Below are 24,453 nucleotides of genomic sequence, written 5' to 3'. Positions count from 1 at the left end.
TGAACACACAAGATGGCAATCGAATTCTCTGCCCAAGGGCAGAGAAAAGCAAGCATTTTTGGGAATGCATTTTGTTTGTGTTGTGAAGAACATTATGGGCTAGTTTATTGTTTTTGTTTCTCTTTCCTTTTGCAGGAGGTGATGACAGTAGGTTGAAGGTTTGGGACATGCGGATGGGGACCAACAGACCGGTCTTTATCAGCACTAGGTATGTGTTCCATTTCTTTGAAGGAATTGCTGGTGTATTTTGCATAACTACTCTGCAATAAATATAGTAATATCTATTTAAATTTGTACAGTATATCCTGTTGATGCCATAAGCTTTTAGGTGAGTTATATTGCACAAGGAGAATAGAACACATATAATTATTGTTAATTGCAGAGTTAGGATACAGTTTGAGTTTAAATCTGTATGAACAACCCCTTTATTGCATCCATTATTCTGTCCCTTTTCATAACTTTGTCGACTATAGGGCACTAAAAACTTACGCCAACATGGGAATAAATCGGGACTGTCTTAACCTCATTTTCACAAAAGTTTCACCACCTGGGCAGATTCCGAGCATAGACCCCAGATGTGAAAGGAGAACACTTAAAAGCACAATGTTAGCCAGCCCTAGGTTTGAATTACATCAGTGAAATCTATATATGCTGCCAGATCTCTTGCTTCTCCTGCTCAGACCAAATTAATTTTAGCAGAGAAGAGAAGAACAAGGGATTTTTTAAAATAAATTCTCAATTTGCTTTTGTATTTTCCTGAGCAGGAATGTAAGATCATGTTGAAACCTGTTGTAGAACAATAGGCTTAGGGTCAAGAGGAAAGAGCAATAACTTTACATTATTCTTTTTGGTTGGTAAAATTGTTGTATCAGACCACTGTTCTGATCTCGTTGAGGTATCTATCCCAGTGTGGGTCTTGATCCCATTTATAATCAACATTCTCTTGCGTATCTTCGAACAGAGACTGATAGATTAAAACCAAGAATTGGAATTCTGATTGATATTTTGTATTTCTATAGTCCTATGCCTTTTCACTTCAATAATACCACTTCTTCTATGATACTAATTGAGATACCTAATATTTTTAAGCTGGCTTTGAACTTGGCAGCTTCTGATGTTAGTTGACTGTACTGACTTTTTTTTAAAAAGTGAAATGGAATATCCCATGTCTCCAGTGAATTCTCAAACAAGTTTTGTTATTCAGGCATTCAATGGGAGTGTGTAGTATCCAAAGCAATCCACATAAACAACACATACTGGCTACTGGAAGGTAAGATTTTTACTTAAACCAGAGGAGCATTTTTGCTGCTTCGAAAATTTTTTTATTGAGCTGTAAGTTATAATAAACTCAAAACCTATTATTCAAGTCTGTCTTTGGGAAACTGAATGATAGACATTTTATTCATAGAAAACATTTGATTGCTGTGCTGCTCTTGAAAGTTCTCCAACTTTGAGGTTGTGTCTGATGGTGAATTTTTGGGAAAGCTAGTGCAATGGCTAAAGTGGAAGTAGAGAAGAAAAACTGCATTCAAAATATTAAGAAAGTTATAGGCATTGTATGTTTCATCATAAACTTTTAACTAATCCTGTAGTATTGTGATTACCTTATTTTTACAAAATTTGGATTAGGTATCTGTTGAAATGAAATTACTTCTGTTACTAGTGATCAAAGTTAATTCTACTTTTCTTTCCAGTTATGATGAGCATGTTCTCATTTGGGATTCCCGGCAGATGAAGCAGCCATTGGCAGATACCCATGTCCAGGGAGGTGTCTGGAGAGTTAAGTGGCATCCAAGTCAGGAAAACTTGCTGCTTGCAGCGTGCATGCACAATGGATATCACATCCTAGACTGTGAGGGTGCACAAGGTGATTCTTGATGGCTACTATAAAAGATGCATTGTATATACTAACATTTATTTGCTAAAATGGAAAAGGTAATGAGCTTAGGCATTTGCTTGTAGTAAATGAATTGCTTGATGTGCTAATAATTCACTTACAGATTAGAAAATTAACTACCATGTCTTGGCAGAGATGGAGACTGAAGTGATAAATTTAGCTGCAGTGCTTCTGGCCAATATAGAGAAAAATAATCAGAGTTTGTAATATACCTTTAAAATTTGTATATTGTTGATATAAGATGAGGGCAGGATCAGTTCAGCTGTAGTTTATGACTATGGATTTCTGGACTCTTGTGAGGCATGGTTGCTTTATTAAGGTAACAAAAATGTTAATTTTGTTAATTGGGATTTCTTATAGATTATATAAATATTGTAGATTATGTATTTAAGATTAAATGCATAGAAGTGAAATATAGGATACTGGTCATGATCATTTTTCTGCTTTGCAAACTTTGTTGGTAGAGCAGCTCTGGTAGAATGCTGAAATGGACGAGAAATAAGAACTGGAGTACATTTGCCCTTTTTGTTTTTGTAAATCTTATCTGGGGGAAGGGGCTAACTATTGAGAAGGGCCCTGTTATAGGAAAAACATTGCAAGCTTGATAGATTGCCAAAGATATGTATAAGGGTGCTGCCTGGACAAGAGGGATTGAGTTATGGGGACAGGTTGACCACTCAGAATCTTTATTTCTTGGGGTGTAGGAGAATGAAAGGTGTCCTCATAGAAATTTATATAATCATTATGGTGGAAGATCTTGGTCTTTTCACCAGGTTTGGGGTGTGCAAAGCCAGAGGGCACAGATACTAAAGGGGAGAAATTTAAGAGAGACTTGAGAGACAACAACTGTACACAGGATAGCAAGCACCTGGAATATGCTTCTGGAGGAAGTAGTCGAGGTTGTAGAATTGCAACATTGAAGAGGCATTTGGATATGTACTTTGGGGGGGGGGGGCGGCGTCACGTGATGATGTAGGATCGAGACGTGGAAATCCAGCTCTCCCGTAAAAACTAGTAAAATAAAGTTTAAGTGAAGAAGAGTTAATAAATACTTTCTAAAAACTACTTATGAACAACTCAGTAGTATCTTTAGATATGTCTCCTAAACAGAAACGGAAGAGAATTACTAATTTGAAGACAGCGCGAGTTGGCAAAGAAAGAGGCCTGACCATTATGACGGAACCTCGTACTCAAGTTGGATCTCTTCCTGGCGAAGTACATGTTGCCTCCGGCGATGCAGAACAGGAAACTGCGGCAGCATCAATGGTCTCTACGAAGAAACGGCAGGAACTGCACATGCATGAAGAAATGGGTATGTGCAAAGAAAACTACAAGTTCCAGCTGTGACTGGAAGTGAAAGTGAACTGGAAGTAGAATCAGACTCACTGGAAAACACAGATGAGGAAATAGATGAAGGAGAAGAAGAACAGGAAGAAATTAAAGGTGGAAGACTTTCTGGAGACATAAGAAAAGCTGTGATACAAGTAATGCATGAATTAAAAGCATTTAAAGTAATAAAAACAGATATTAAAAATATGAAGATTACGCTTGATAAGGTGGTGGGAAATCAAAAGAAAACGGATAAGAAAGTTAAAAAGTTGGAAGAAAAAACGGGAGACACCACTGAAAGAGTGGATAAGATGGAAGATATATCCTTGCCTGGACATCAGAAAGAAAATGGTTGTTGGAAAAGTAGATGTGCTTGAAAATTTTAGCATACAAAACAATATTAAGATTGTTGGTCTTAAAGAAGGTGTAGAGGGAGAAGATCCAATAAAATTCTTTCAAAAATGGATCCCAGAAATCTTGGAAATGGAAGAGGGAAGTCAGTTAATTGAAATTGAAAGGGCTCATAGAGCTTTAAGACCAAAGCCCCAACAAGATCAAAATCCACGATCAATCTTGATAAAATGCTTAAGATATCAAGATAAAGAAAAGATCTTGAAGGCAGCTGCTCAAGGTGCCAGAAAGAGAAATGGGCCATTGATGATAGAAGGGAAAAAAGTTCTTTTCTATCCTGATATAAGTTACGACCTTTTGAAGAGGAGGAAGGAATTTAACCCAGTGAAAAAAATCTTATGGGGGGGAAAAGAGTTATAAATTTATACTGAGCTACCCAGCAACACTGAGAATCTTTTTGGATGAAGAAGAAAGAAGATTTTTTACTGATCATCGGAAAGCGGAGGAGTTTGTACAAGAACTTCCTAATATTCGCAAGACGCATTAAAGAATTATGGAAGTGAAATGGATTAAAGATGAAGACTGAGATAGGGATCGGATTTGATGTATATTTAAGAGTAGAAGAATATACAAATATACTTTAAGTATATGATAGAAGGGGAGAAAGATTTAAAAAATTGAGGATTATTAATTGGGAGTAGAGATTTTTTTTTCTTCACACATTTTTTTGTTACAGGGGAGCTGGAGGAACTTCTGATCGATTGCTGCGGGATTCATGTGTGTAATCATGGCGATTGCCATGACCCGTAAAACGGAGGGGGGTAATGTTGTGTTTCTATTCATTCACAACATTAGTAGGGGGGTATTTTGTTATCTTTTTCTTTACTATCTATCGTTCTTCTATTTATCTTTTTTTGCCTGGATGATTGGGGGAGAGACACACAGCAACATGGAGAATTTTAAAGAGATTCCCCAAGGTATTATGAAATGACTAATTTACTCAATTTTTAAAGTTTTACTGTTAATGGGCTTAATGGACCGGTGAAAAGAAAAAGAGTTTTAACATATATTATGAAAATAAAAGTGGATATAGCTTTTTTGCAGGAAACACATTTGACAGCGATAGAACATCAGAAATTAAAGAGAGATTGGGTTGGAAGTGTTATTGCAGCTTCATTTAATTCAAAGGCTAGGGGAGTTGCAATTTTGGTTAATAAAACCTTACCAATTAAAATACAAAATGTATTAATTGATTCTGCGGGGAGATATGTGATTATGCATTGTCAAATCTTGGAATTATGGACTCTTATGAATATTTATGCACCAAATGAAAATGATGCAAAATCCATACAAGAAACTTTTTTGAATTTGGCCGACGCACATGATAAAATATTAATAGGTGGAGACTTTAACTTTTGTCTAGACCCAGTTCTAGATAGGTCAACTAAGGTTGTTACAAAATCAAAAGTAATAAAGCTAACTTTATCATTGATGAAAAACTTAAATTTGATATATGGAGAAAAATTAATCCAAGAGAAAGAGATTATTCATTTTATTTAAATAGACATAAAACTTATTCAAGGATTGATTTTTTCCTATTATCAATGAATATTCAGGGTAGAGTGAAAAGTGTGGAATATAAAGCGAGAATACTGTCAGACCATTCCCCCTTGATAATGACAATGATAATGATGGATAAGGAGGAATTGATTTACAGATGGAGATTTAATTCAATTTTATTAAAACATCAAGATTTTTGTGATTTTTTTAAAATGGAAAATCAGATCCAATTTTTTTTGGATACAAACTCACATTCAGTTGAAGATAAGTTTATATTATGGGAAGTGATGAAAGCATATTTGAAGGGCCAGATAATAAGTTATACTTCTAAAATTAAGAAGGAATATATGGTAGAAATAGATCAATTAGAAAAGAGATTACAAAGTTAGAAAAAGAATCTTAAAGATGTATGACAGAAGAAAAACGAAGACAACTTGTCAATAAGAAGTTTCAATATAATACGCTCTAGACATACCGAACAGAAAAAGCAATTATGAGAACTAAACAGAGATATTATGAATTAGGTGAAAGATCACACAAGATTCTTGCTTGGCAGTTAAAAACAGAACAGGCTTCCAAAACAATAAATGCAATTAGAACAAGTGCAAATAAAATTACTTATAAACCTTTAGACATTAATGAAACCTTTAAAAATTTTTTATTCCGAATTATATCAATTGGAATCACCAAATGAGGTTGCTGAGATAGAAATTTTTTTATCACAAATAACTTCCAAAATTGAATTCGGAAGAACAGAAAGGATTAGATATGCCCTTACATTGAAAGAGGTTGAAGAAGCTCTAGGATCGCTCCAGAGTAATAAATCTCCAGGAGAAGATGGTTTTCCGCCTGAATTTTATAAAAAATTTAAAGATTTATTAATCCCTCCCTTTATTGAGTTAATATATCAAGCAGAAAGAACACATAAACTTCGACAATCTTTTTTGACAGCGATCTTAATAGTATTGCCAAAAAAAGATAGAGATCCTTTAAAACCAACATCATAAAAGGCCTATCTCTTTATTGAATACAGATTATAAAACAATAGCAAAAATCTTATCTAATAGATTATCTAAATATTTACCAAAATTAATACATATGGATCAAACAGGCTTTATTAAAAATAGACAATCGGTGGACAATGTAACTCGGTTACTTAGCATAATTCATTTGGCACAAAAGGCGGAGGAAATGAGTGTGGCAGTTGCTTTGGATGCAGAAAAAGCATTTGATAGATTGGAATGGGACTTTTTATTTAAGGTATTGGAAAAATATGGGTTAGGAAAATCTTTTATAAACTGGATTAAAACCTTAAATGCTAGTCCCAAAGCTAAAGTAGTGACAAATGGTCAAATTTCAACATCATTCCAGTTAACAAAGTCAACTAGACAAGGCTTTCCATTATCACCTGTCCTATTTGTATTGGCGATAGAACCATTAGCTGAATTAATTAGAACCAATTCAGATATTATGGGCTTCAGAGTTAACCAGGAGGAATACAAGATTAATTTATTTGCTGATGATATTCTGATTTATCTAACAAACCCATTGCATTTGTTGCATAAACTATCTTTTAGATTAGAAGGATATGGGAAAATATCAGGGTATAAAGTAAACTGGGATAAAAGTGAAATTTTACCCCTTACTAAAGGAGATTACAGTCAATGTCAATTAGTAACTCAATTTAGATGGCCGATAAATGGTTATAAAATATTTAGGTATAAGAGTCGATAACGATATAAAGAATTTATATAAATTAAATTATTTGCCATTATTGAAAAAAATTCAAGAGGATCTTGATAAATTGATGATGTTACCAGTAACAGTTGGTGTGTGGCCTAGTGGGCAAGGCATCAGACTAGTAACCTGAAGCTCACTGGTTCGAGCCTCAGCTGAGGCAGCGTGTTTGTGTCCTTGAGCAAGGCACTTAACATGTTGCCCTGCGACGTCACTGGTGCCAAGCTGCATGGGTCCTAGTGCCCTTCCCTTGGACAACATCAGTGGCATGGAGAGGGGAAGGCCAGCAGCTTGGGCAACTGCCGGTCTCCCATACAACCCTGGAAACTCCAGGCGCAGATCCATGGTCTCTCAAGACTGACGGATGCCACCTACCAATAACATTAATAGGTAGAGTTAATGCTGTAAAAATGAATATATTTCCTAGGTTACAATATTTATTCCAAACATTACCAATACAACTGCCGCAGAAGTTTTTTCAAGAGTTGAATAAATGTGTGAGGAAGTTTCTTTGGAAAGGTAAGATGTCAAGAATATCGTTGGAAAAATTGACATGTAAATTTGACCTAGGAGGGTTACAACTCCCAAATTTTAAGAATTATTATAAAGCAAATCAACTTAGATTTATTGCATCTTTTTTTGATGACGATAAACTGGCATGGATTAGAATAGAGTTAGATAAGATAGGAGAAAATATACCAGAAGATTTTATATATAAATGGGAATCCAAATGGAAAGTATCTCTTACATTAAAACATTTGATTGATTTATGGAATAAGATAAATGTTGATGATGAAATAAAGAAATCTTTATTAGCAAAGAGAACCCTAATTCAAAATAGACTCATTCCTTTTACAATGGATAACCAACTTTTATATAACTGGTTTCAAAAAGGGATTAGATATATATATTAGATATATTAGTTTTGAAGGAGGTATATTGATGTTGTTTGATCAACTAAAGAATAAGTATAAAATATCAAACAACACTCTTTTCTGTTACTTTCAATTAAGGGCTTATCTAAGAGATAAATTGTGTCAAACAATGCTACTGCTGAAACCTAATGAAATAGAAATTTTAATTTAAAAAGGAAAAATTAAAAAAATTACTACTTGTAAGAATTAAACAAGGAATTCACAAGTCAAGACAAAAATGGGAAACTGATTTGAATATTAAAATTGATGAAACAAGTTGGTCAAGACTATGCCTTGACAGTATGACAAATACAATAAATGTCTGACTTAGATTAGTACAATACAATTTTTTACATCAATTATATATTACACCACAAAAAATAAATAGATTAAACCCAAATTTATCTGACCAATGTTTTCAATGTAATCAAGAAATTGGTACTTTTTTACACTCTACTTGGTCTTGTTTTAAAATTCAACCTTTTTGGATAAATTTAAGACTTTTACTGGAACAAATTATTGGAATACAACTTCCACATAACCCAATACTATTTTTATTAGGTGATGTTGAAGGGATAATACTGAAACCTAGATTGAATAAATACCAGAAAAAATTTATAAAAATTGCATTGGCAGTAGCCAAAAAAGCTATTGCAGTTACTTGGAAATCAGATTCATACTTAACAATGAACAGTTGGAATAATGAATTATTTAGCTGCATTCCACTTGAAACAGTTACTTATACTTTAAGAAATGAATATATATTTTTGAAAATTTGTTACCCTTATTTACAAAAAATGGAATTAAATATATAGGTCCTTCGAAGATAAAATTATTAGCTATTTGGGGAAGAAAAATAAATAATGATGTATACTAAAGCTATTTTGAACTCCATGGAGCATGTAGGGATCTTCCGATATCCAGGCAATTTTTCTAGGGGGGGAGGGCTGATATTAATTTTCATTACTCTATTATTCTATTCATTTTATGTAATTCTCTTAAAAATTTAATAGAAATATATTTGAAAAAAAAGATAAGTACTTGGAAGGGAAAGGCCTTGGAGGGTTAAGGGCCAAAGGTGGGTAACTGTGACTTGCTGACTACATACTCCCTGCATGAACCAGTTGGGCTGAAAGGCCTGTCCGTGTTGCATTAGTCCATGATTCTATTTAAAGCAGTCTCCCACGTTATCTATGTTAAGTTATTCTGAAGGCTTATGACCTTTTTTTCCATACAAAAAGGCAGATGTTGTGGCACCTAATATACTGTATTTAAGAAAAAAAGAATGCTGCCACTATCCCAATAGAAAGCAAGGCTGAAGGGCAGAAGTGACAATTGAGGAGGAAGTCTAATAGATTGGTCATGCTTAAAGTAACTGAATCACTAGTAGGATGCAATGGAGATTACTTAAGGATGTTGTGCTAATTTGCTATAATCTTCCAATTCTCACTTGTTACAGGAAAGGTGCTAGAGGATTGGAAATGGCAAATATATTACCCTTGTTCAGAAATTAGTGTGAGCAAGTGCCAATCAACTGTAGGCCAGTTAGTTTAAGTATGGTTGATGACAAGCTTTTTGAAATAGTTAGAGAAAACATTAATATGTACAAAGAAAGATGAAATTGAAAAGAACAGCCGGCACAGAATTATTGAAAAACAAATTATTTTCAACTAACTTAGCTGAATTCTTTTTTGAAGAGATAATAGGGTTGATGAAAAGAATACATTAAGTGTCTTCTACATGGATTTTCAGAGCATATAACTAAATCACACATCAAAGGCTAGTTAGCAAAATTGATGCGGCGTAGAATTTAAACATTCTGCGTGAGCAGTGAAGTATTGAATTGACTTTATTTCTTACATCTTTCACATACATGAGTAAAAATCCTTGCATTATGTCTCCGCCTGAATGTGCAAATTGTAGTAATTTATAACAAGTAGTATGTACAGTAAGATATACAACAGAACAGTCAATATCTTAAAAGCAAGAGGCAGATAGCAACAGTTGCTTTTCAATCTGGAGGATGGTTGTCAGGTGTGATACCAAGGGGTTAATTTTGGAGCCACTTCATATATTAATGACGCAGGCATGGCCAAACAGAACAAAATTTCCAAATTTATGAATGAAACATAGGCTTGGAATTGTAGAAAATACAAGGACAAAAATACAACGCAACAAACAAAAGGTCAACACACAAACTGTTGGAGGAACTCAGTGGGTCAGCTGCTCATTTCTCTTCATAGATGCTGTGTGACACACTGAGATCATCTAGCTTTATGTATGTTGGTCCAGATTCTAATATCTACAGTCTGTCTCACCAAAGAGATATGGTTGCTGAGTGGGCATTCAAGTAGTTTTTAGTCATCTGCAGAAACCCTGAAGTTTGGGTATATATGTGGTTAAATCAGTGAGTTGTTTGTTATGTATCCCCTCTTGCTGTGAAACGGGGCCACCTCTTTTTTCCTTATTAGGGGGAGAGAGAGAGAGAGAGAGAGAGTCTGTGGTATGTTGAATTACCGGGTGAACGAGTAGTGTTTGGGCTACTGCGCCCTTATTGATGCTTGCTGCACGCTTGAGTGCTCAGTGGAGGGCACTGTTGCTTTTTTGCTGGGTGGGGGTGGGGTGGTCGTTGCCTTGTGCTGTTGCTTTTGCGTGGGATGGGGAGCTGGGGGACCTTTGGGGTTCCAACATTTTAGCTGTCATTCATTCTTTGGGGCAGTCCTCTGTTTTCATGGATGTCTGCGAAGAAAAACAATTTCACGATGTATATTGGGTACATTTCTCTGACATTAAATGTACCTGTTGAACCTGTTGAAATCCTTGGAAGTGGAAAGACATTTTAAGAGTATGATTAGTAAATTATGTGATTATGGGGAACGTATTAAAAACTGTACAATGTAAGGCTTGCACCCCAATATGAATACTGCATTTAGTTGTGGTTGCCACAGTTTAGAAAGTGCATGAAACTCATTGAGGCTGAACAGAAAAAATATTTTAGAATGGCTCTGAAGGTGATGGCTTTTACTATAAGGTTAGACAGGAGGAACTGAAGTTTTTTTTTAAACAAAAGGTTGAAGGGAAATTTAATGATGAACAGGATCTTGTCTTGTATAGAAAAAGTAAATAGGGAAACAGATGCTGAAATTGAAACTTTTAAACAAAAACTACAAGAAAAATTGAGTATTTCATTTTTTGTATGAGGATGTGTTAGGATTTGGAATTTGCTTTCTGAATTAGTACTGGAAATAGAATCTATCAAAAATATAATAGAACTGGCTGATATTAACTGCTAGGAACTGTCAGAGACCTGATGGGCTCAGTACTTTTCATCTGGTTTGGAACAATTCTGTGATCTATAGATTATATTGCATGAAGTAACAAGGGTTAAACTTGCTTGTGAAAATTCACATCTTCCTGTTCTGCGATTTCCCTTTTAACCATATAACAAGTAAAGCATGGAAACAGGCCATCTCGGCCCTTCTAGTCCGTGCTGAACGCTTACTCTCACCTAGTCCCACTGACCCGCACTCAACCCATAACCCTCCATTCCTTCCTTGTCCATATATCTATCCAATTTTACTTTAAATGACAATACCGAACCTGCCTCTACCACTTCGACTGGAAGCTCGTTCCACACAGCTACCACTCTCTGAGTAAAGAAATTCCCCCTGATGTTACCCTTAAACTTTTTGCCCCTTAACTCTTAACTCATGACCTCTTGTTTGAATCTCCCCTACTCTCAATGGAAAAAGCCTATCCACGTCAACTCTTATCTATCCCCCTCATAATTTTAAATACCTCTATCAAATCCCCCCTCAACCTTCTACGCTCCAAAGAATAAAGACATAACTTGTTCAACCTTTCTCTGTAATTTAGGTGCTGAAACCCAGGTAATATTCTAGTAAATCTTCTCTGTACTCTATTCTGTTGACATCTTTCCTATAATTCGATGACCAGAACTATACATAATACTCCAAATTCGGCCTTGCCAATGCCTTGTACAATTTTAACATTACATCCCAACTCCTATACTCAGTAATAGTCTGCTTTGCTTTATATGCTACAATACTGTTTTTTACAATGGTATTCTGCTGCTGTCCAAATGTCTGATATGAATTGAAAATAATTACATGAGATTCATGCTCTTTTAATCATTTTAGAATTTACTTTGACAAACTCAAGAAAATTAGCCCCTTTTAATATTTTGCTTCTGTGTTTTGGTAGTAATATTCTAACCGTTCAGAAGTTCCAGAATTGAAGAGGGTATGTCTGGAGGGTTAGGGTTCTTAACGATGGACGCCACTTTCTTGAGCCACTGGCTCTTGAAGATTTATTTTCTGGTGGGGAGGGTTGTGCCTGTGATGGAGCTGGATGAGTCTACAACCCTTTGCAGCCTCTTGCCATCCTGTGCATTAGTGCACCAATAGCAGGCTGCGATGCAACCAGTCAGAAACTGACTAACTTGTAGATGGCATTTGAGCTGTGTTTAGCCACGTAGTCATGAGTTGTAGAGAGAGTAGAGTGATGGATTAAACAGGAGTCCTTGAGGTGCACCTGTGTTGATGTATCAGCAAAAAGGAGATGTTATCACTGATCCGTACTAACTGGTCTCCCAATGTGGAAGTAGAGGATTCAGTTGCAAAGAGAAAAACAGGTTTGAATGTGTGTGTGTGTGTGTGTGTGCGTGTGTGCGTAAAAACAAGTTCTCTGAATCGATGTGAAGTGTAAGGAAATCAGCCAGACGGGTGGAAAATTTTTTTGCTTTTATTTGCAGCTCTCCATTTTCTCATTATCTGTCATGGTATGTGGTACAAGACTCTCACATTTCTGATCTAAATTGTATTAATTTGCAGCAGAGAGACCTGGAGTTGCATATTTTAAAGTCATTTTGACAAGATAGTCATCTTGGCTTTGTAAAAAGGGTACTGAATACAAAACAGGAATGTCATTCCAAGCCTCTATGAATAGTGTTAAAATTTCTGCTGGAACATAGTGTACAATTCTGAACAGCAATGCTGTAAGGTCTTGGAGAAGTGTCAGAGGTGATTTGCCAGAATTCCTATAGAGGTGAAAACCTCCATCTGTGGAAACATTGGAGATGTTGGTCTTGTTATCCTATGACATGGATGGTTGATGAGATCTGTTGAATGCAAGATTGAGAAGTTTTAATGAAACATGCGGGAGGAAACTGTTCTAGTAAACGCCTTGTAGACGTGTATTTGAATGACCAATTTGTAAATGTTGTAACATTTCCATAGACAGCAAATATTGTTGCTGGAGACTGAATTAAGAGTAATTGATAATCAAGAGCTTATATGATGATAGCTTCTTTTGTTAATGATCTCACCTAAATCATCAGAATCAATGATGACATCAAGTATAAAATTAGTACTTAAGAAAAAGCCCAGATATGATTGGTGTAAACTCTAAAGTATTGCAAATGGTTCAGTAATTTGCAAGTTTAATGTAATGGAAACTCTGAACAGCCGAACACATAGAGATGTAGTTTCTCAATATGTTATTTTGTGGTGCATACTTACTTTAATTAAGCATTGTTTTCTTCAATTGCAGGCCAAGAAAAATGCCCCATTCTTTACTCCTATATACTGCACAATTCATTGGCATATGGAGCAGACTGGTCAAGACTATCTATGGATACTCTGACCACCACTGAGCCTTGCCCTGTATCATCATCTTTAGCTGAAACCCAAAGGAAAAAGGAAGGCGAGCAAGGAACAAAGGAAGCAGAAATCAAATTCCGGCACCTGAAGATTCAGTATGAATCTCCCACTGGTCTATTTGATATGGTGGTGGAAGGTGAGGTGGATGATTATGGCACTGAGATTTCTGGCAGTTTGCAGGCTGGAGGTGCATCTCAGAGTCCAAATGCGAACTGTGCCATAACAGAACAACAGAATTACAAGGCAGCTATTGACTGGACAAAGAATAAAGGTGATTTGTTGGCAACATGTTCCTTTTATGACCATGTCTTGCATGTTTGGAAATGGGAAAGAAATAATATTGTATCTTCCATTTAATTTTCTATTTAAAAAGTAATGTTTATAAAGTACTAGAGCAAAACCAGAGTGCATACTTGGTAATGTGAGGGAGAAGAGCATCGTAGTCTGGCCATTTTCAGTTTTTCAATATCCTGCAGGGAAAAACTACAAGATTGGGCAATAAATTTATAATGAAGATAGTTAATATTCTTAAATGATAGTGAGAAGTGTTGTGAGATTTCCTAATGTCAGCTGTGTACTTGCTTCAGCTAAAGCAAAAAGTAGGAGAAATGTATTTACCATTAATTTCAAAATGTTCAACAACAAGAAGTGTGATAAGAAAATGGGGAGGAGAAAAGGATGCACTAAGAAACATAGTATTACCAGTAATACATGAAGAATTTAGTCAGAAGTGTTTCTTCATTCATTTATTAATTTGAACCAGAATTAAGAGTTGGCAAAAGAATTGAAGGATCTGTAGAAGTAATTTAAATCAGTTTGTCTCCAAGGATTCATTTTGCTAGAACTTCCAGCAGTCAGGTGTCAAGAGTTAATTTAGAACTTTAGGCAATAAATTGGAATTATTTATTATTTTTGTCAAATGCACTTAGGTAGAGTGAAAAGCTTGTCATACACCCATTCATACTCATCAATTCTTCACACAATGCATTGAAATTATGCTTAATCTGGTTCTTTATAAATTTGTCTCAGAACGTGTCATGTGACTAGTAAATTGTTTCAGTTCACTTTTGTGCTGAGGTGAGTAGCTACACAATTGAAGCTTCTCATAGCAGCCTTTTTTGGTCCTGTGGACCTCCTACATTAACTGAAGACTTGGATCTCAGGAGTTTTTGCTTTAGATTTCTAGGAAGTCCATTGTAGTTGTGCAAGGCTAAATTTATTTTTACTCAAGAATGGAGTTAAACTATTTTTGTCAATCTTTTTGCCACTGCCGTCTGCAGATGTGTAAAACAAATTTTTAATGCATATACACATCTTAAAGATGCTCTAGAAGGTATTTGCTTAGTATTTGATGTTTGTTCTTGAATATTCTTTAAAGTATTCCCAATGGGGAGAGAGAAGGCGCTTGTAATAATGCTCTTCTCTAATTATTTGTTGCATCTATCTTCCTCTTCCCCTACCTTGCTCCATAGCATTCTGTGCCAAGATAAATTGAGTTATGTTTAATGGGGAATAATTCTGGTTGCTCCAGTTTCTTCCCACAGTCCAAAGACTTCTGATTATTGTCATCTGATCATTGTAAATTGTTCTGTGATTAAACTGGGGTTAAATAGGAGGATTCTGGGCATCACAGCTCACTGGGCTGAAAGGACTTGTTCTAGGCTGTACCTCTACATAAATAATAATTTCTCAAAAAGGGATGTATTGAAAATATAATTGTTTCTCAAAGGGGTTATTTGTAAAACATTTTGATATCACTTTGATTAAATAATTTACATTTATGTAACATCCTTGAAGGTTGAATTTTTTTGTCTGTTTAAACTTGAAATAAATGCTCTGATCAATCATCTTTGAAAGAAAAAAATCTGATAGACAGTGGATGTGATCTGTATCTTTGGCTGAATTCAAACAGGACAATACCAAATACAATTGGGTCAAACATTTATACATCATGGTTTATATAATGTCACGTAAAGTGAGATACCATTCCCTCTGTACTAGGCAAAAACAGGACTTTCATTACTAATGGTAAAGGCAGACTTGTTTCTGACATATCCATAACTACGCATTACAATTTCTGGCCAACAGAGTACTTTTCTAATAATTCATGAAACAGCTCTGTTATTTAAGACAGTGCTCTGACATGTTTATATAAAATAGTTAATACTAAATATTCCAGCTGTTTTCTAAGTATTATGGATAATACAATTAAACTCAAATCACCTTGGGGTTGAGGAATGTGCCTTTTTATTACAACATGCTTTAAATTTAAATATTTTGGTCTATGAACAAAATACGTTGAGCAAATTGATGTTAGGGAAATTCTTGAAAAGTGGAGGTAAAAATAAGATCTGAATGAGGCTGAATTTTGAGATGACATAAAGTAGTAAACTTCAAAAAAGGCATTAGAAAATACAGGTGCGCAATAAAATACTGAAATACTCAGTTGAACAACACCTGTGGAAAGAGAAACAGTTAAATATTTCTGGTTAACTCCTAATTGTTTTTCTCTACAATTACTGCCCAACTTGAGTTGAATCCAGCATTTTCTGGGCTTTTAATTTTAGATTTCTAATACAGTCGACCTTCACTAATCCGACTACCTGTAATCCGGTTCCTTCAAAAATCCGGCATTGATTTCAAATTTTCCGCGTAACTGTAATTTCAAATTTCCCGTGCCACCATTCCAATCTGCTGCACATTATTTTGGTTGCACTAGATCTGTTCACATGTTGGCGCGCTCTTGTAAGCACAGACAGGCGATTCCTGCTTGTTTTCCTGCATTTAATATCATTTGTGAGAGGCGCGGCCGCCCAGCACCTGCCCGTCTCACCTGCCAACAGCGAGGGGGCTGGTGAGTGCTGGATCGGTCCACCTTCTCGCCTGCCTGCTGGCAGTCGCGCACTGCCCTCTGGCGTCACCCAACTGGCACTCCGTTCTCTTCTGCCTATGATCTCAGATCAGACGTGGTGACCCACTGAATTTAAGTATATTACTAAGTGGAGGAAAAGAAACTAACGAGGATTCCCTCAGTAACTGCAGGTGAAGAACGAAGAGCCCAGCGCCAAATCCCTGGCCGCCTGGCAGTCATGTGAAATGTGGTGTACAAGAGACTTCCTTTCTCCGATTTCTGCTTCTGCTCACCCAGATGTGCTGCCACCAACATAAACGGTTTTTGAAGAAACTGTTGGGTCAGTTTCAGCACCAGTTCCTGATGCTTCACTCATTTTTCAAGATTAAGATGTTGATGATCCTGACAACCCCACACTTGCAAACATGTAATTTTGCCTGAAGGTATATTAAACGTCTCACTTTAGAAGCAGAAGTGCTCAACTGTTCTGTATAAATTAATTCCTGTACATTTACCTGCACCTTTTTTTCTGTGCCTGTACAGTATATTACTTTATTAAAATTTCACTTGCTACTCATTTAATTTTTGTTTCATTATTATCTAACTTGTACTGATTTAAATGATATTTTAAAGGTATGATGAGGCGGTTAGCTATTGCTTAATGTGATCCTTATGTAATTTGGCATTTTCTCTAATCCGGCACTCCTCAGGTCCCAATGGTGCCAGATTATAGAAGGTCAACCTGTACTGACAAAGCTCATGCCTTTTAAATGCTGGTGGCTTATTTGTTCATGTAATTTTTATTAACATTTTGTTTGGACATTTTTTAAACATTTGACTTGAATAGAATAGTTAATTTATTAAATATTTGATACCCATAATCAGTACTTAAGAAATATGGTTTCTCATTAAGTGCTTATATTCATTATAGGCAAAAAGTAGAGATAAAAAATTTGTGCTAACTTTAAGACTTGTTAAAACCAGAAAAGATGTTTAGACAACAATGTACAGGTTTCCTTATTGAGGGCAATGGGAAAGATAATTGAACCTTGTATTCAGATGTAGAAGTTTTACTATGACCGATTCTAAGTGTACCGAGGGAAACAATAGTGTAGCATATATTTTGGAAGGAAGACAAAATAGCTTTTGTAGACAACATTAAAGAAAGTCCTAAAGCATTTTGCAGTATAAAGGGCAAAAAGATAACCAGGAAAAGAGTAACTCCTATTAGGAACCAAAAAGGCAATCTTTATTAAACTAGAGGATGTACTACTATAGGTGAGGCCTTAAATTAATACTTATCTGTATTCATGCTGGAGGACTGGGAGGGGAATGATAGAAATATAGAACAAAATTATGAGAGACATGGTTAGAATGGAAACCTTTCCCACTAGCAGAGATGTCTACAAACCAGAGGGCTTAAGTTTAAGAGAGGGGTAAGACAACAGGATTTGATCAAGATTTCTTTTTTTTTGTCTTGAGAATGTTCAAGATAACGTTACAGCACAAGAACAGGAAGAATAAGCCCTATTGACCACTACCCTCTGTCCTCTAGGGCAAGCCAATTCATCATGGATCTCGTGCATCTTAATCTTCTGGATGAGCGTCCAATGAGAGACCTTGTTAAATACCTTACTAAAATCCATGTAGGCAACATCCACAGCTCTACCTTCATTAATCTTTTGTCACTTTTTTTAAAAAAAAGCTCAACCAAGTTTGTAAGACACAATTTACCCTGCACAAAGCCATGCTGACTGACTCTTAACTAGGCCATGGTTTTCCAAATGCTATCCCTAAGAATCCTCTCCAGTAACTTTCCACCATTGACATGAGCCTCACTGGTCTATAGTGACCAGATTCTCTCTCTTTCCCTTGAAAAATGGACACAACAGTAGCTACTTGCCTGTCATCTAGTACCTTGCCTGTTTAGAGAGGATACAAAGATATTGGTCAAGGACCTTGTAATCTTATCTCTTGCCTCTCAATAACCTGAGGTACATCCCATCAGGCCCTGAGGACTAATCTACCTTACTATTCTTTAAGAGACCCAATACAACTCCTTTATTTCAAAATGCCCAGCATATTAGCACTGGAACACACATCCTAAGCAGTTGGTGGAGGCAGGTATTCTCACAACATTTTAAGTATTTAAGGTGAGCTCTTGAAATACTATGAGTTAGGACGCTATGGTTTGAGTGTCAGAAATTGGAATTGGTATTGAGCATTATCATGACTGGATCAGATAGTAGGCCAGTGGGCCTGTTTTTGAGCCCTGCGGGTAATCAGCACAGGGCCAGATCAATGCAGAAGTTCCTTATGGTAGTGCCATCAGTCTTGTTTTGTGAATATCCTCATAACCTCCTCTCCTCATGAGGTGGGAAATGCATATTCACTGATACAGTGTTACGCTCCATTTCCCTCAGACAGTGAAGCATTCTATTCCTGCATGCAGGAAAACTTGGGCAACGATCAGCTTTCCAGTATAGGTATAGTATCTGAAAATTTCCCTATAACCAGTCAGGGACTTAGCATTAACTCAAAGGTTAACTGGAAAATGGGCATAAGAATTATGGGTACAAGATGGCTTCAACAAAATGACTGCTGAATTTTTCCACACAGTCATATTCCCTTTTCCTTAGCTGGCTTCCCCTACCATCAGTGCTGACAAAATCCTCATCCGTTTATTGTACCTGTGGACTTGTGCCCTCTTCTCTCAGCCAGAACAAAGATGGAGTTTTTTGGTTCTTGCCTTCTACCTCATCAACCACCATATTGATCAAATTTTGGAATTTCTACCACCTACAATGAAATTCAGCTTCCAGCCACATTACTTACAGAAATGATCAAAGCTGTTGTAAATCCTAAGTGGTTAAAAGCCAAATGAGTGATATGCATTGTTAAAGTACACTTTAAAATCCATTGGATTAAAGGAAATCAAAATAGCAAGGCCAACAAAATCAGGGATCACAGAAACCCAAGGAAGATGTTTGGAATTTTTGAAATTTATATTTCAGCTGAGTGTGGCAGTGTGCTAGAAATTTGGAGAGTGGCCAATGTACTATCCATTTTTAAAAGTGAATTAACCTGGATAATTAATATTTGCTGCTTTATTAAATTGTGCTAGAAAAACTGATCTTTTAAAAAAAATCTGCTGCAGCTGGTATTTTCTCTCTCCTCCCTTTTTCCATCCCATATTCTGGTTCTTCTCTCTCACCTGCCCATTACCTCCCTCTGGTGCCCCTCCTCCTTCCCTTTCACCCATGCCTCCATCTCCTCTCCCATCAGATTCCTCCTTTCTTTGGCCCTTTCCCACCTATCACCTCCCAGCTTTTCATTTCATTTCCCATTCACTTAACTTCCACTTCACCTGGCTTCACCCATCAGCTTCTACCTTTACTCCTTTCCCTCCCTATACTTTTATATTCTGACTTCTTCTCCCTTTCTTTCCAGTCCTGATGATGGGTCTTAACCAGAAATGTTGACTCCCTGCCTCTATGGATGCTGCCTGATCTGCTGAGTTCCTCGAGTTTTGTGTGTTATTAAAGACTAGATGCATTCAGCTAATATTATTTTATATTATAGATGCAGGCTATGGAAGGAGTGGTGTTGATATGCAAGTACTACAGGCTGCAGGATTTGCTAAAGGTTATTGGTAGAGACAGAAAATACATTCACAATCAAGTAAATTAGTGGATAACGGAAACAGAAACGAGAATATAGCAGGGAGGTGCAGTTTGAATTATTTGTTTTTAGAAAACAAGCATTGTTTGGGACATGATTGTATTTTTATTGAGTTGCAGGACAGAAGTCACATGTCCCCAAAATAAGACATACTAGTTGAAGACTCTGAAATCCAGAAATGGAGCTTTAAAATTTGAACCATCTATTGAGAGTTTAATTTAGAATAAGTCAAATCCAATAAAGGTACAAAATTATTTTGGAACATTAGGATAACCAGACATCTTATTAATCTGTGTTATGATTTGTGTTCAGATTTGAGGATGGAACAGAATAGAAATTGACCATTAGCTAAACTAATAAAAATCATTTGAGAACTGAATTTTTCATAGTTAAGCCTGTATCTCTGAAGGCAATCCAATTACTCTGGACTTAATTGGGAACATGGAAATTGCTTGATAAACTTATTACCCTGAATCATTTAGTTTACCTTCCCAACTGGATAGAAACCAGTCAGACAACAATGAAGTTATTAAATAAACCTCGCGAGCTATGCTTTAACAAAGGCACACGTACTACAAGAACACGAGTGTAAAGAGATTCAGGAACTTTAATTACTAATGTGATCTTTCCTCCTAAAGTTTTAGTATAAAAATGTTGCATTATATTAATTATCTTCAATATTGTGCAAGGCACAATTGGTTCCCCTACACTTCAGGTAGATCTAACATTGTATTTCCTAATATTTTAGTAATAGGAACATATTACATTAAAGACGGTTTAATTAGTTTTTACCCCGTGTAATTTATTGGTACCAAAAGGTAGTTGACATCTCAGTGCAACAACTATATATATTCATCCACTTATGGCATAAATGTAACACCATTGATGGTAGCCACTTCTCATTTATTTCTTCATTCAGTCCATGAATAATCTCAAAAAATCCAGTTCTTATTACCGCACATAATTTTTTGGAAACAGCTGGAACAGCTTGCCCTCTTGGGATGGTTCAAAGCCGTATTTTTCTAGGTTGTTCGGGTCAAAGGTACCCTCCTGAAAATCTTTCTCTATTTGTACAGCAGCAGTTTGCATGAAGAGCTTTTTGGCTGTCAAGGGTTGCTCTGTTCCCCTTGGTGCTTTGTAAGACACGTATGGTTTTAGATTGAAACCTTCCAAATTAGGAACCACCAACTCTGGTACCATTTGTCGTATCTTTACAAACTTTCTGCTGGATGTTAAAAATCCTGTTGGCTTCGTTCCCCGGGATCTGTAGAAACTTCGGGGTCCACGTTTGCTTGTTATTTCTGCAGTCCGATCAGCTCCACGCATCAAACCTCGAGCCAGATTTGATAGTAAACCCATGGTTAATTATACCTAACGTAGATGAATAAAGTTGTTAGGCATGTTGTATATTTAAAGATATAATCTTTCACAAACATTTCCCAAGAGTAGCATATTTTATTGTCAGTTCAAAGAGAACATTTTCAAGTTTCCCAAAGGAATTGTGCATGTTGCTCACCAAGTAAGATGGATTACATTTCAAAATAGTTTGCAATGATCACAGAACTGAAACTTTGGTTGTTTTTCTGAGGAATTTAGTACAACTTTGGGCAACTACAGAAATATTTTTTGATAACTCATGCAAGAAAACCAACCATCATTTTTAAGTTTCTTAAATATAAAATCTCGACTTCACAAGGATTGCCTTTCGTCGTGGATTTAACATGGAAACATCGCCACCTACTGTTTTCATACAAGATCTCATCCCAACTTGGAGATTTACCACAGCTTTGCACTGTCACTGCATCAAAAATGTGCAACTCCCAGCAAATCACATAGGAACCACAACAGTTCATGAAGGGGAATCATAATTGGGGGCAAGTTATAAATGGTTGTATTGTTATGCAAAATATGTGGTTACAAAGGAGATTGTGTTAAAAAGTTGTTACTAGGACTGGAAAATTATAGCAGGAGGAAATAATGGAAGTGTTATGAACTTTAGAAGTCAGATAAAAAATCTGAAGCAATCTCTTGACCAAGATTCCAAAAATATTTATGAGGAGGAAAGAAAAAGAAAACAATACCTATTAGTTAAAGATTCCAAGTACATTTATTACCTAAGTATGTATACAGTATAGAACCCTGAGATTTGTCTTAAAGCCATGAAACAAATAAAACCACCAACCCCCCAACATGCAAAAAAACATATCTTGCAAATGAAAAAAAAGTGCGAAAAACACAGACAAATCACAAGTCAACAGTCCAGGAATGTTCAGTTTCAGCTAACAACAATTCAAGGGAAAATTCGAGAATCTCCAATGAAACGTAACAGAACTTCTAGAAATGAAGAATAGCACTGAGCTAAAATAATTTGATTTATGAAAAGGAAACCACCTTCAACTAATGAAAATATTTTGATGATGTGACTAGTAAAATAGATAAGGTGGAACGGGATGTAGTGTATTTAATTTTTCTGATGACTTGATTAGATCCCAAGAACAACAAGGTTAGAGACATAGAATTGGGAGTAATATAGAAAAATGGACAATAAAAAACTCTAATGCACTCCTTAATTTTAAAAAAAGATTTACTTGCCACAGAGAGGGTGCAACAAAGATTGAAGATTAGTTCCTGAATGCATGTTTACTGCATTAGGAGAGATTGAGTAGATTTAGCCTGTGTTTTCTGTATTCTAGTAGACTGAGAGGTGATTATATTGAACCTTAGACAATTCTTACGAGCTTGATGGGGAATGTGGGGAGGATGCTTCCCTTGGCTGGGAAGCAGAGAAGTATTACAGTCTCACAATCAGAGGTAGGCTCTTTTGGAATGATAAAGAAACATTTCCTCAGTCAGTGGGCAATGAAAATTTGGAACCTGGAAGACAGCTGTGGCTCAGTCACTGAGTTCATTGTAAAAGAGGTCAAAAGATTTCTATAGGTTAAAAGAATCAAAGGCTATGGGAAGAGCTCAGGAAAATGATACTGAGGGAGATCAACACAATTTTAATTAATAGCAGGAAAGGCTGGAAGGGCCAGATGGCCTACTCCCACTCTAATGATAATTAAAAGGAAGGGATATGGGGAAAAAAAGATTTTCAACCACAGGGTGGCAGGAGCTCAGGATTCATTCACTAAAAGCAAGGACAGGCAGAAACACATCACATTTAAAGAGCATTCAGCTAAAAACTATGACCTGAAGGGTTACAAATCTTGTGCAGAAAGTTTATTAGGCAGGGAAGCTTTCTAAAATTATTGACATTGACACCAACAGACAACTATCCTTCACAGATGCCTTAGATTTTATAATTGTATCACCTGGATGACAGCCATTCCCGAGGAGACTGAAGTGGTTAGTGTCACAACCTGATGGACAAACATAACCTCTGCTACAAGGGCAAGTATACATAAGATATAAAGAAAATCACCAGGGATCCAGCCAGCCGAGAAATAACTGCAGTAACACATAACCTGATGGTAGAACTCAGAGAGGGTCGAACAACAGTTGTAGAGATGCGGTGGGGAGTAAAAATTTGCCCATATTACAGGTCAAAACCCTGACCATGCATAGGAAGTAATGCGGATGGTCAGGAGGGTTACGAGGAACGTTTAGCTGGCTAAGACGAGAGGGCCTAGAAAAAAAAAGAGGCCAGCAAATTTTCATCGGGAATGGCTGTCATCCAGGTGATAGAATCTTCTAAGTTTATCCTATGTTTAAAGTGTTCCCTGGATTGCCAGGACATACTTGGGCCACACGTTTAATAAGGAGCTGACCATTAGAGTGCAAGCTAACATCCTGCTAAGTTTCCGGCTTCAAACTCAACTGACCTCACAACCAATAAAACATCAAAGCTTCACGATTTCCAACACTTTCTGTAATTTCCCTTCACTACTGATCAAATGGCCAGGTTCTGATTCATCTACGAATTCAAAACCGCAGTAATTTTACGGGCATAATGACATTGCGAGAGGAACTCAGCGGGCCAGGCAGCATCTAGAAAGGGACAGTTGACGTTTCTGGTCGAGGGCCCTTCATCCAGATCTGTTCCCGTCCATTCTTCACGAAGCATGCTGCCTAGCACAGCGATCGCTGAGTTCTTCCAGCACCAAGAGTCTCATACACCTCCAGCAACTTAAGGGTCTCCTTGCCTCGAACCGCCACACACTGCACAGGAGCCCGTCCAACAACCTGTCTCAAAGGCCGGAGCCTGGTCATTTCTCACTTCGAGAGTCCCACCGCTGCGGCCCTCTCATCCAGGTCCTTTTCACCTGCTCCGCACCTCAGCCTTTTGGACTATTACCCGCACCGCTCCTCCACCCTTCGACCTTCAACCATTACCTCGCCCCGTACCCTCACCGGCAGCCGAACAGATTTCCTCCAGGCTCCTTCCGACTGCGACCCGCCCCGGCAAACAAAGCGCCCCCTCATTGGTTTTCTCGGGAGCGTCCAATCAGA

General features: G+C 36.7%; 2 protein-coding genes across 7 annotated transcripts in view; one reads left to right on the top strand and one right to left on the bottom strand.

The window, feature by feature from the left end:
- dph7 (diphthamide biosynthesis 7) overlaps positions 1 to 20,743 on the top strand; it is a 54,557-nt gene extending 33,814 nt beyond the window's left edge. The window contains exons 7-10 of the mRNA XM_059994314.1: positions 136 to 208; positions 1,205 to 1,270; positions 1,695 to 1,867; positions 13,360 to 20,743. Of these exons, the coding sequence (XP_059850297.1) occupies positions 136 to 208; positions 1,205 to 1,270; positions 1,695 to 1,867; positions 13,360 to 13,826 (779 nt within the window). The 3' untranslated portion in view covers positions 13,827 to 20,743. The remainder of the gene's footprint in view (positions 1 to 135; positions 209 to 1,204; positions 1,271 to 1,694; positions 1,868 to 13,359) is intronic.
- A 144-nt stretch (positions 20,744 to 20,887) lies between these two features.
- mrpl41 (mitochondrial ribosomal protein L41) lies at positions 20,888 to 24,425 on the bottom strand. Of its 6 annotated transcripts, none has more exons than XM_059994316.1 (2): positions 24,337 to 24,425; positions 20,888 to 21,372 (listed from the first exon to the last, which is right to left on the bottom strand). In XM_059994316.1, the coding sequence occupies exon 2, from the start codon at positions 21,358 to 21,360 to the stop codon at positions 20,953 to 20,955; it is 408 nt and encodes a 135-aa protein (XP_059850299.1). In that variant the 5' UTR covers positions 21,361 to 21,372; positions 24,337 to 24,425; the 3' UTR covers positions 20,888 to 20,952. The 6 variants fall into 6 exon arrangements, with proteins under 6 accessions (XP_059850299.1, XP_059850298.1, XP_059850300.1 ...); XM_059994315.1 differs by having other exon boundaries at positions 24,355 to 24,421; XM_059994317.1 differs by having other exon boundaries at positions 24,278 to 24,375.
- Between the last annotated feature and the right edge of the window lie 28 nt (positions 24,426 to 24,453).

Source organism: Hypanus sabinus, chromosome 18 (assembly GCF_030144855.1).
Source record: "Hypanus sabinus isolate sHypSab1 chromosome 18, sHypSab1.hap1, whole genome shotgun sequence".
NCBI classification, from domain to species: domain Eukaryota; kingdom Metazoa; phylum Chordata; class Chondrichthyes; order Myliobatiformes; family Dasyatidae; genus Hypanus; species Hypanus sabinus.
The sequence above is the reverse complement of the archived record's forward strand: the minus strand, read 5'-3'. Positions and strand labels throughout refer to the sequence as shown.

What these genes read in the sequence shown, in the direction of transcription:
- mrpl41 (XM_059994316.1), bottom strand. Translation starts at nt 21,360, where the DNA reads ATGGGTTTACTATCAAATCTGGCTCGAGGTTTGATGCGTGGAGCTGAT.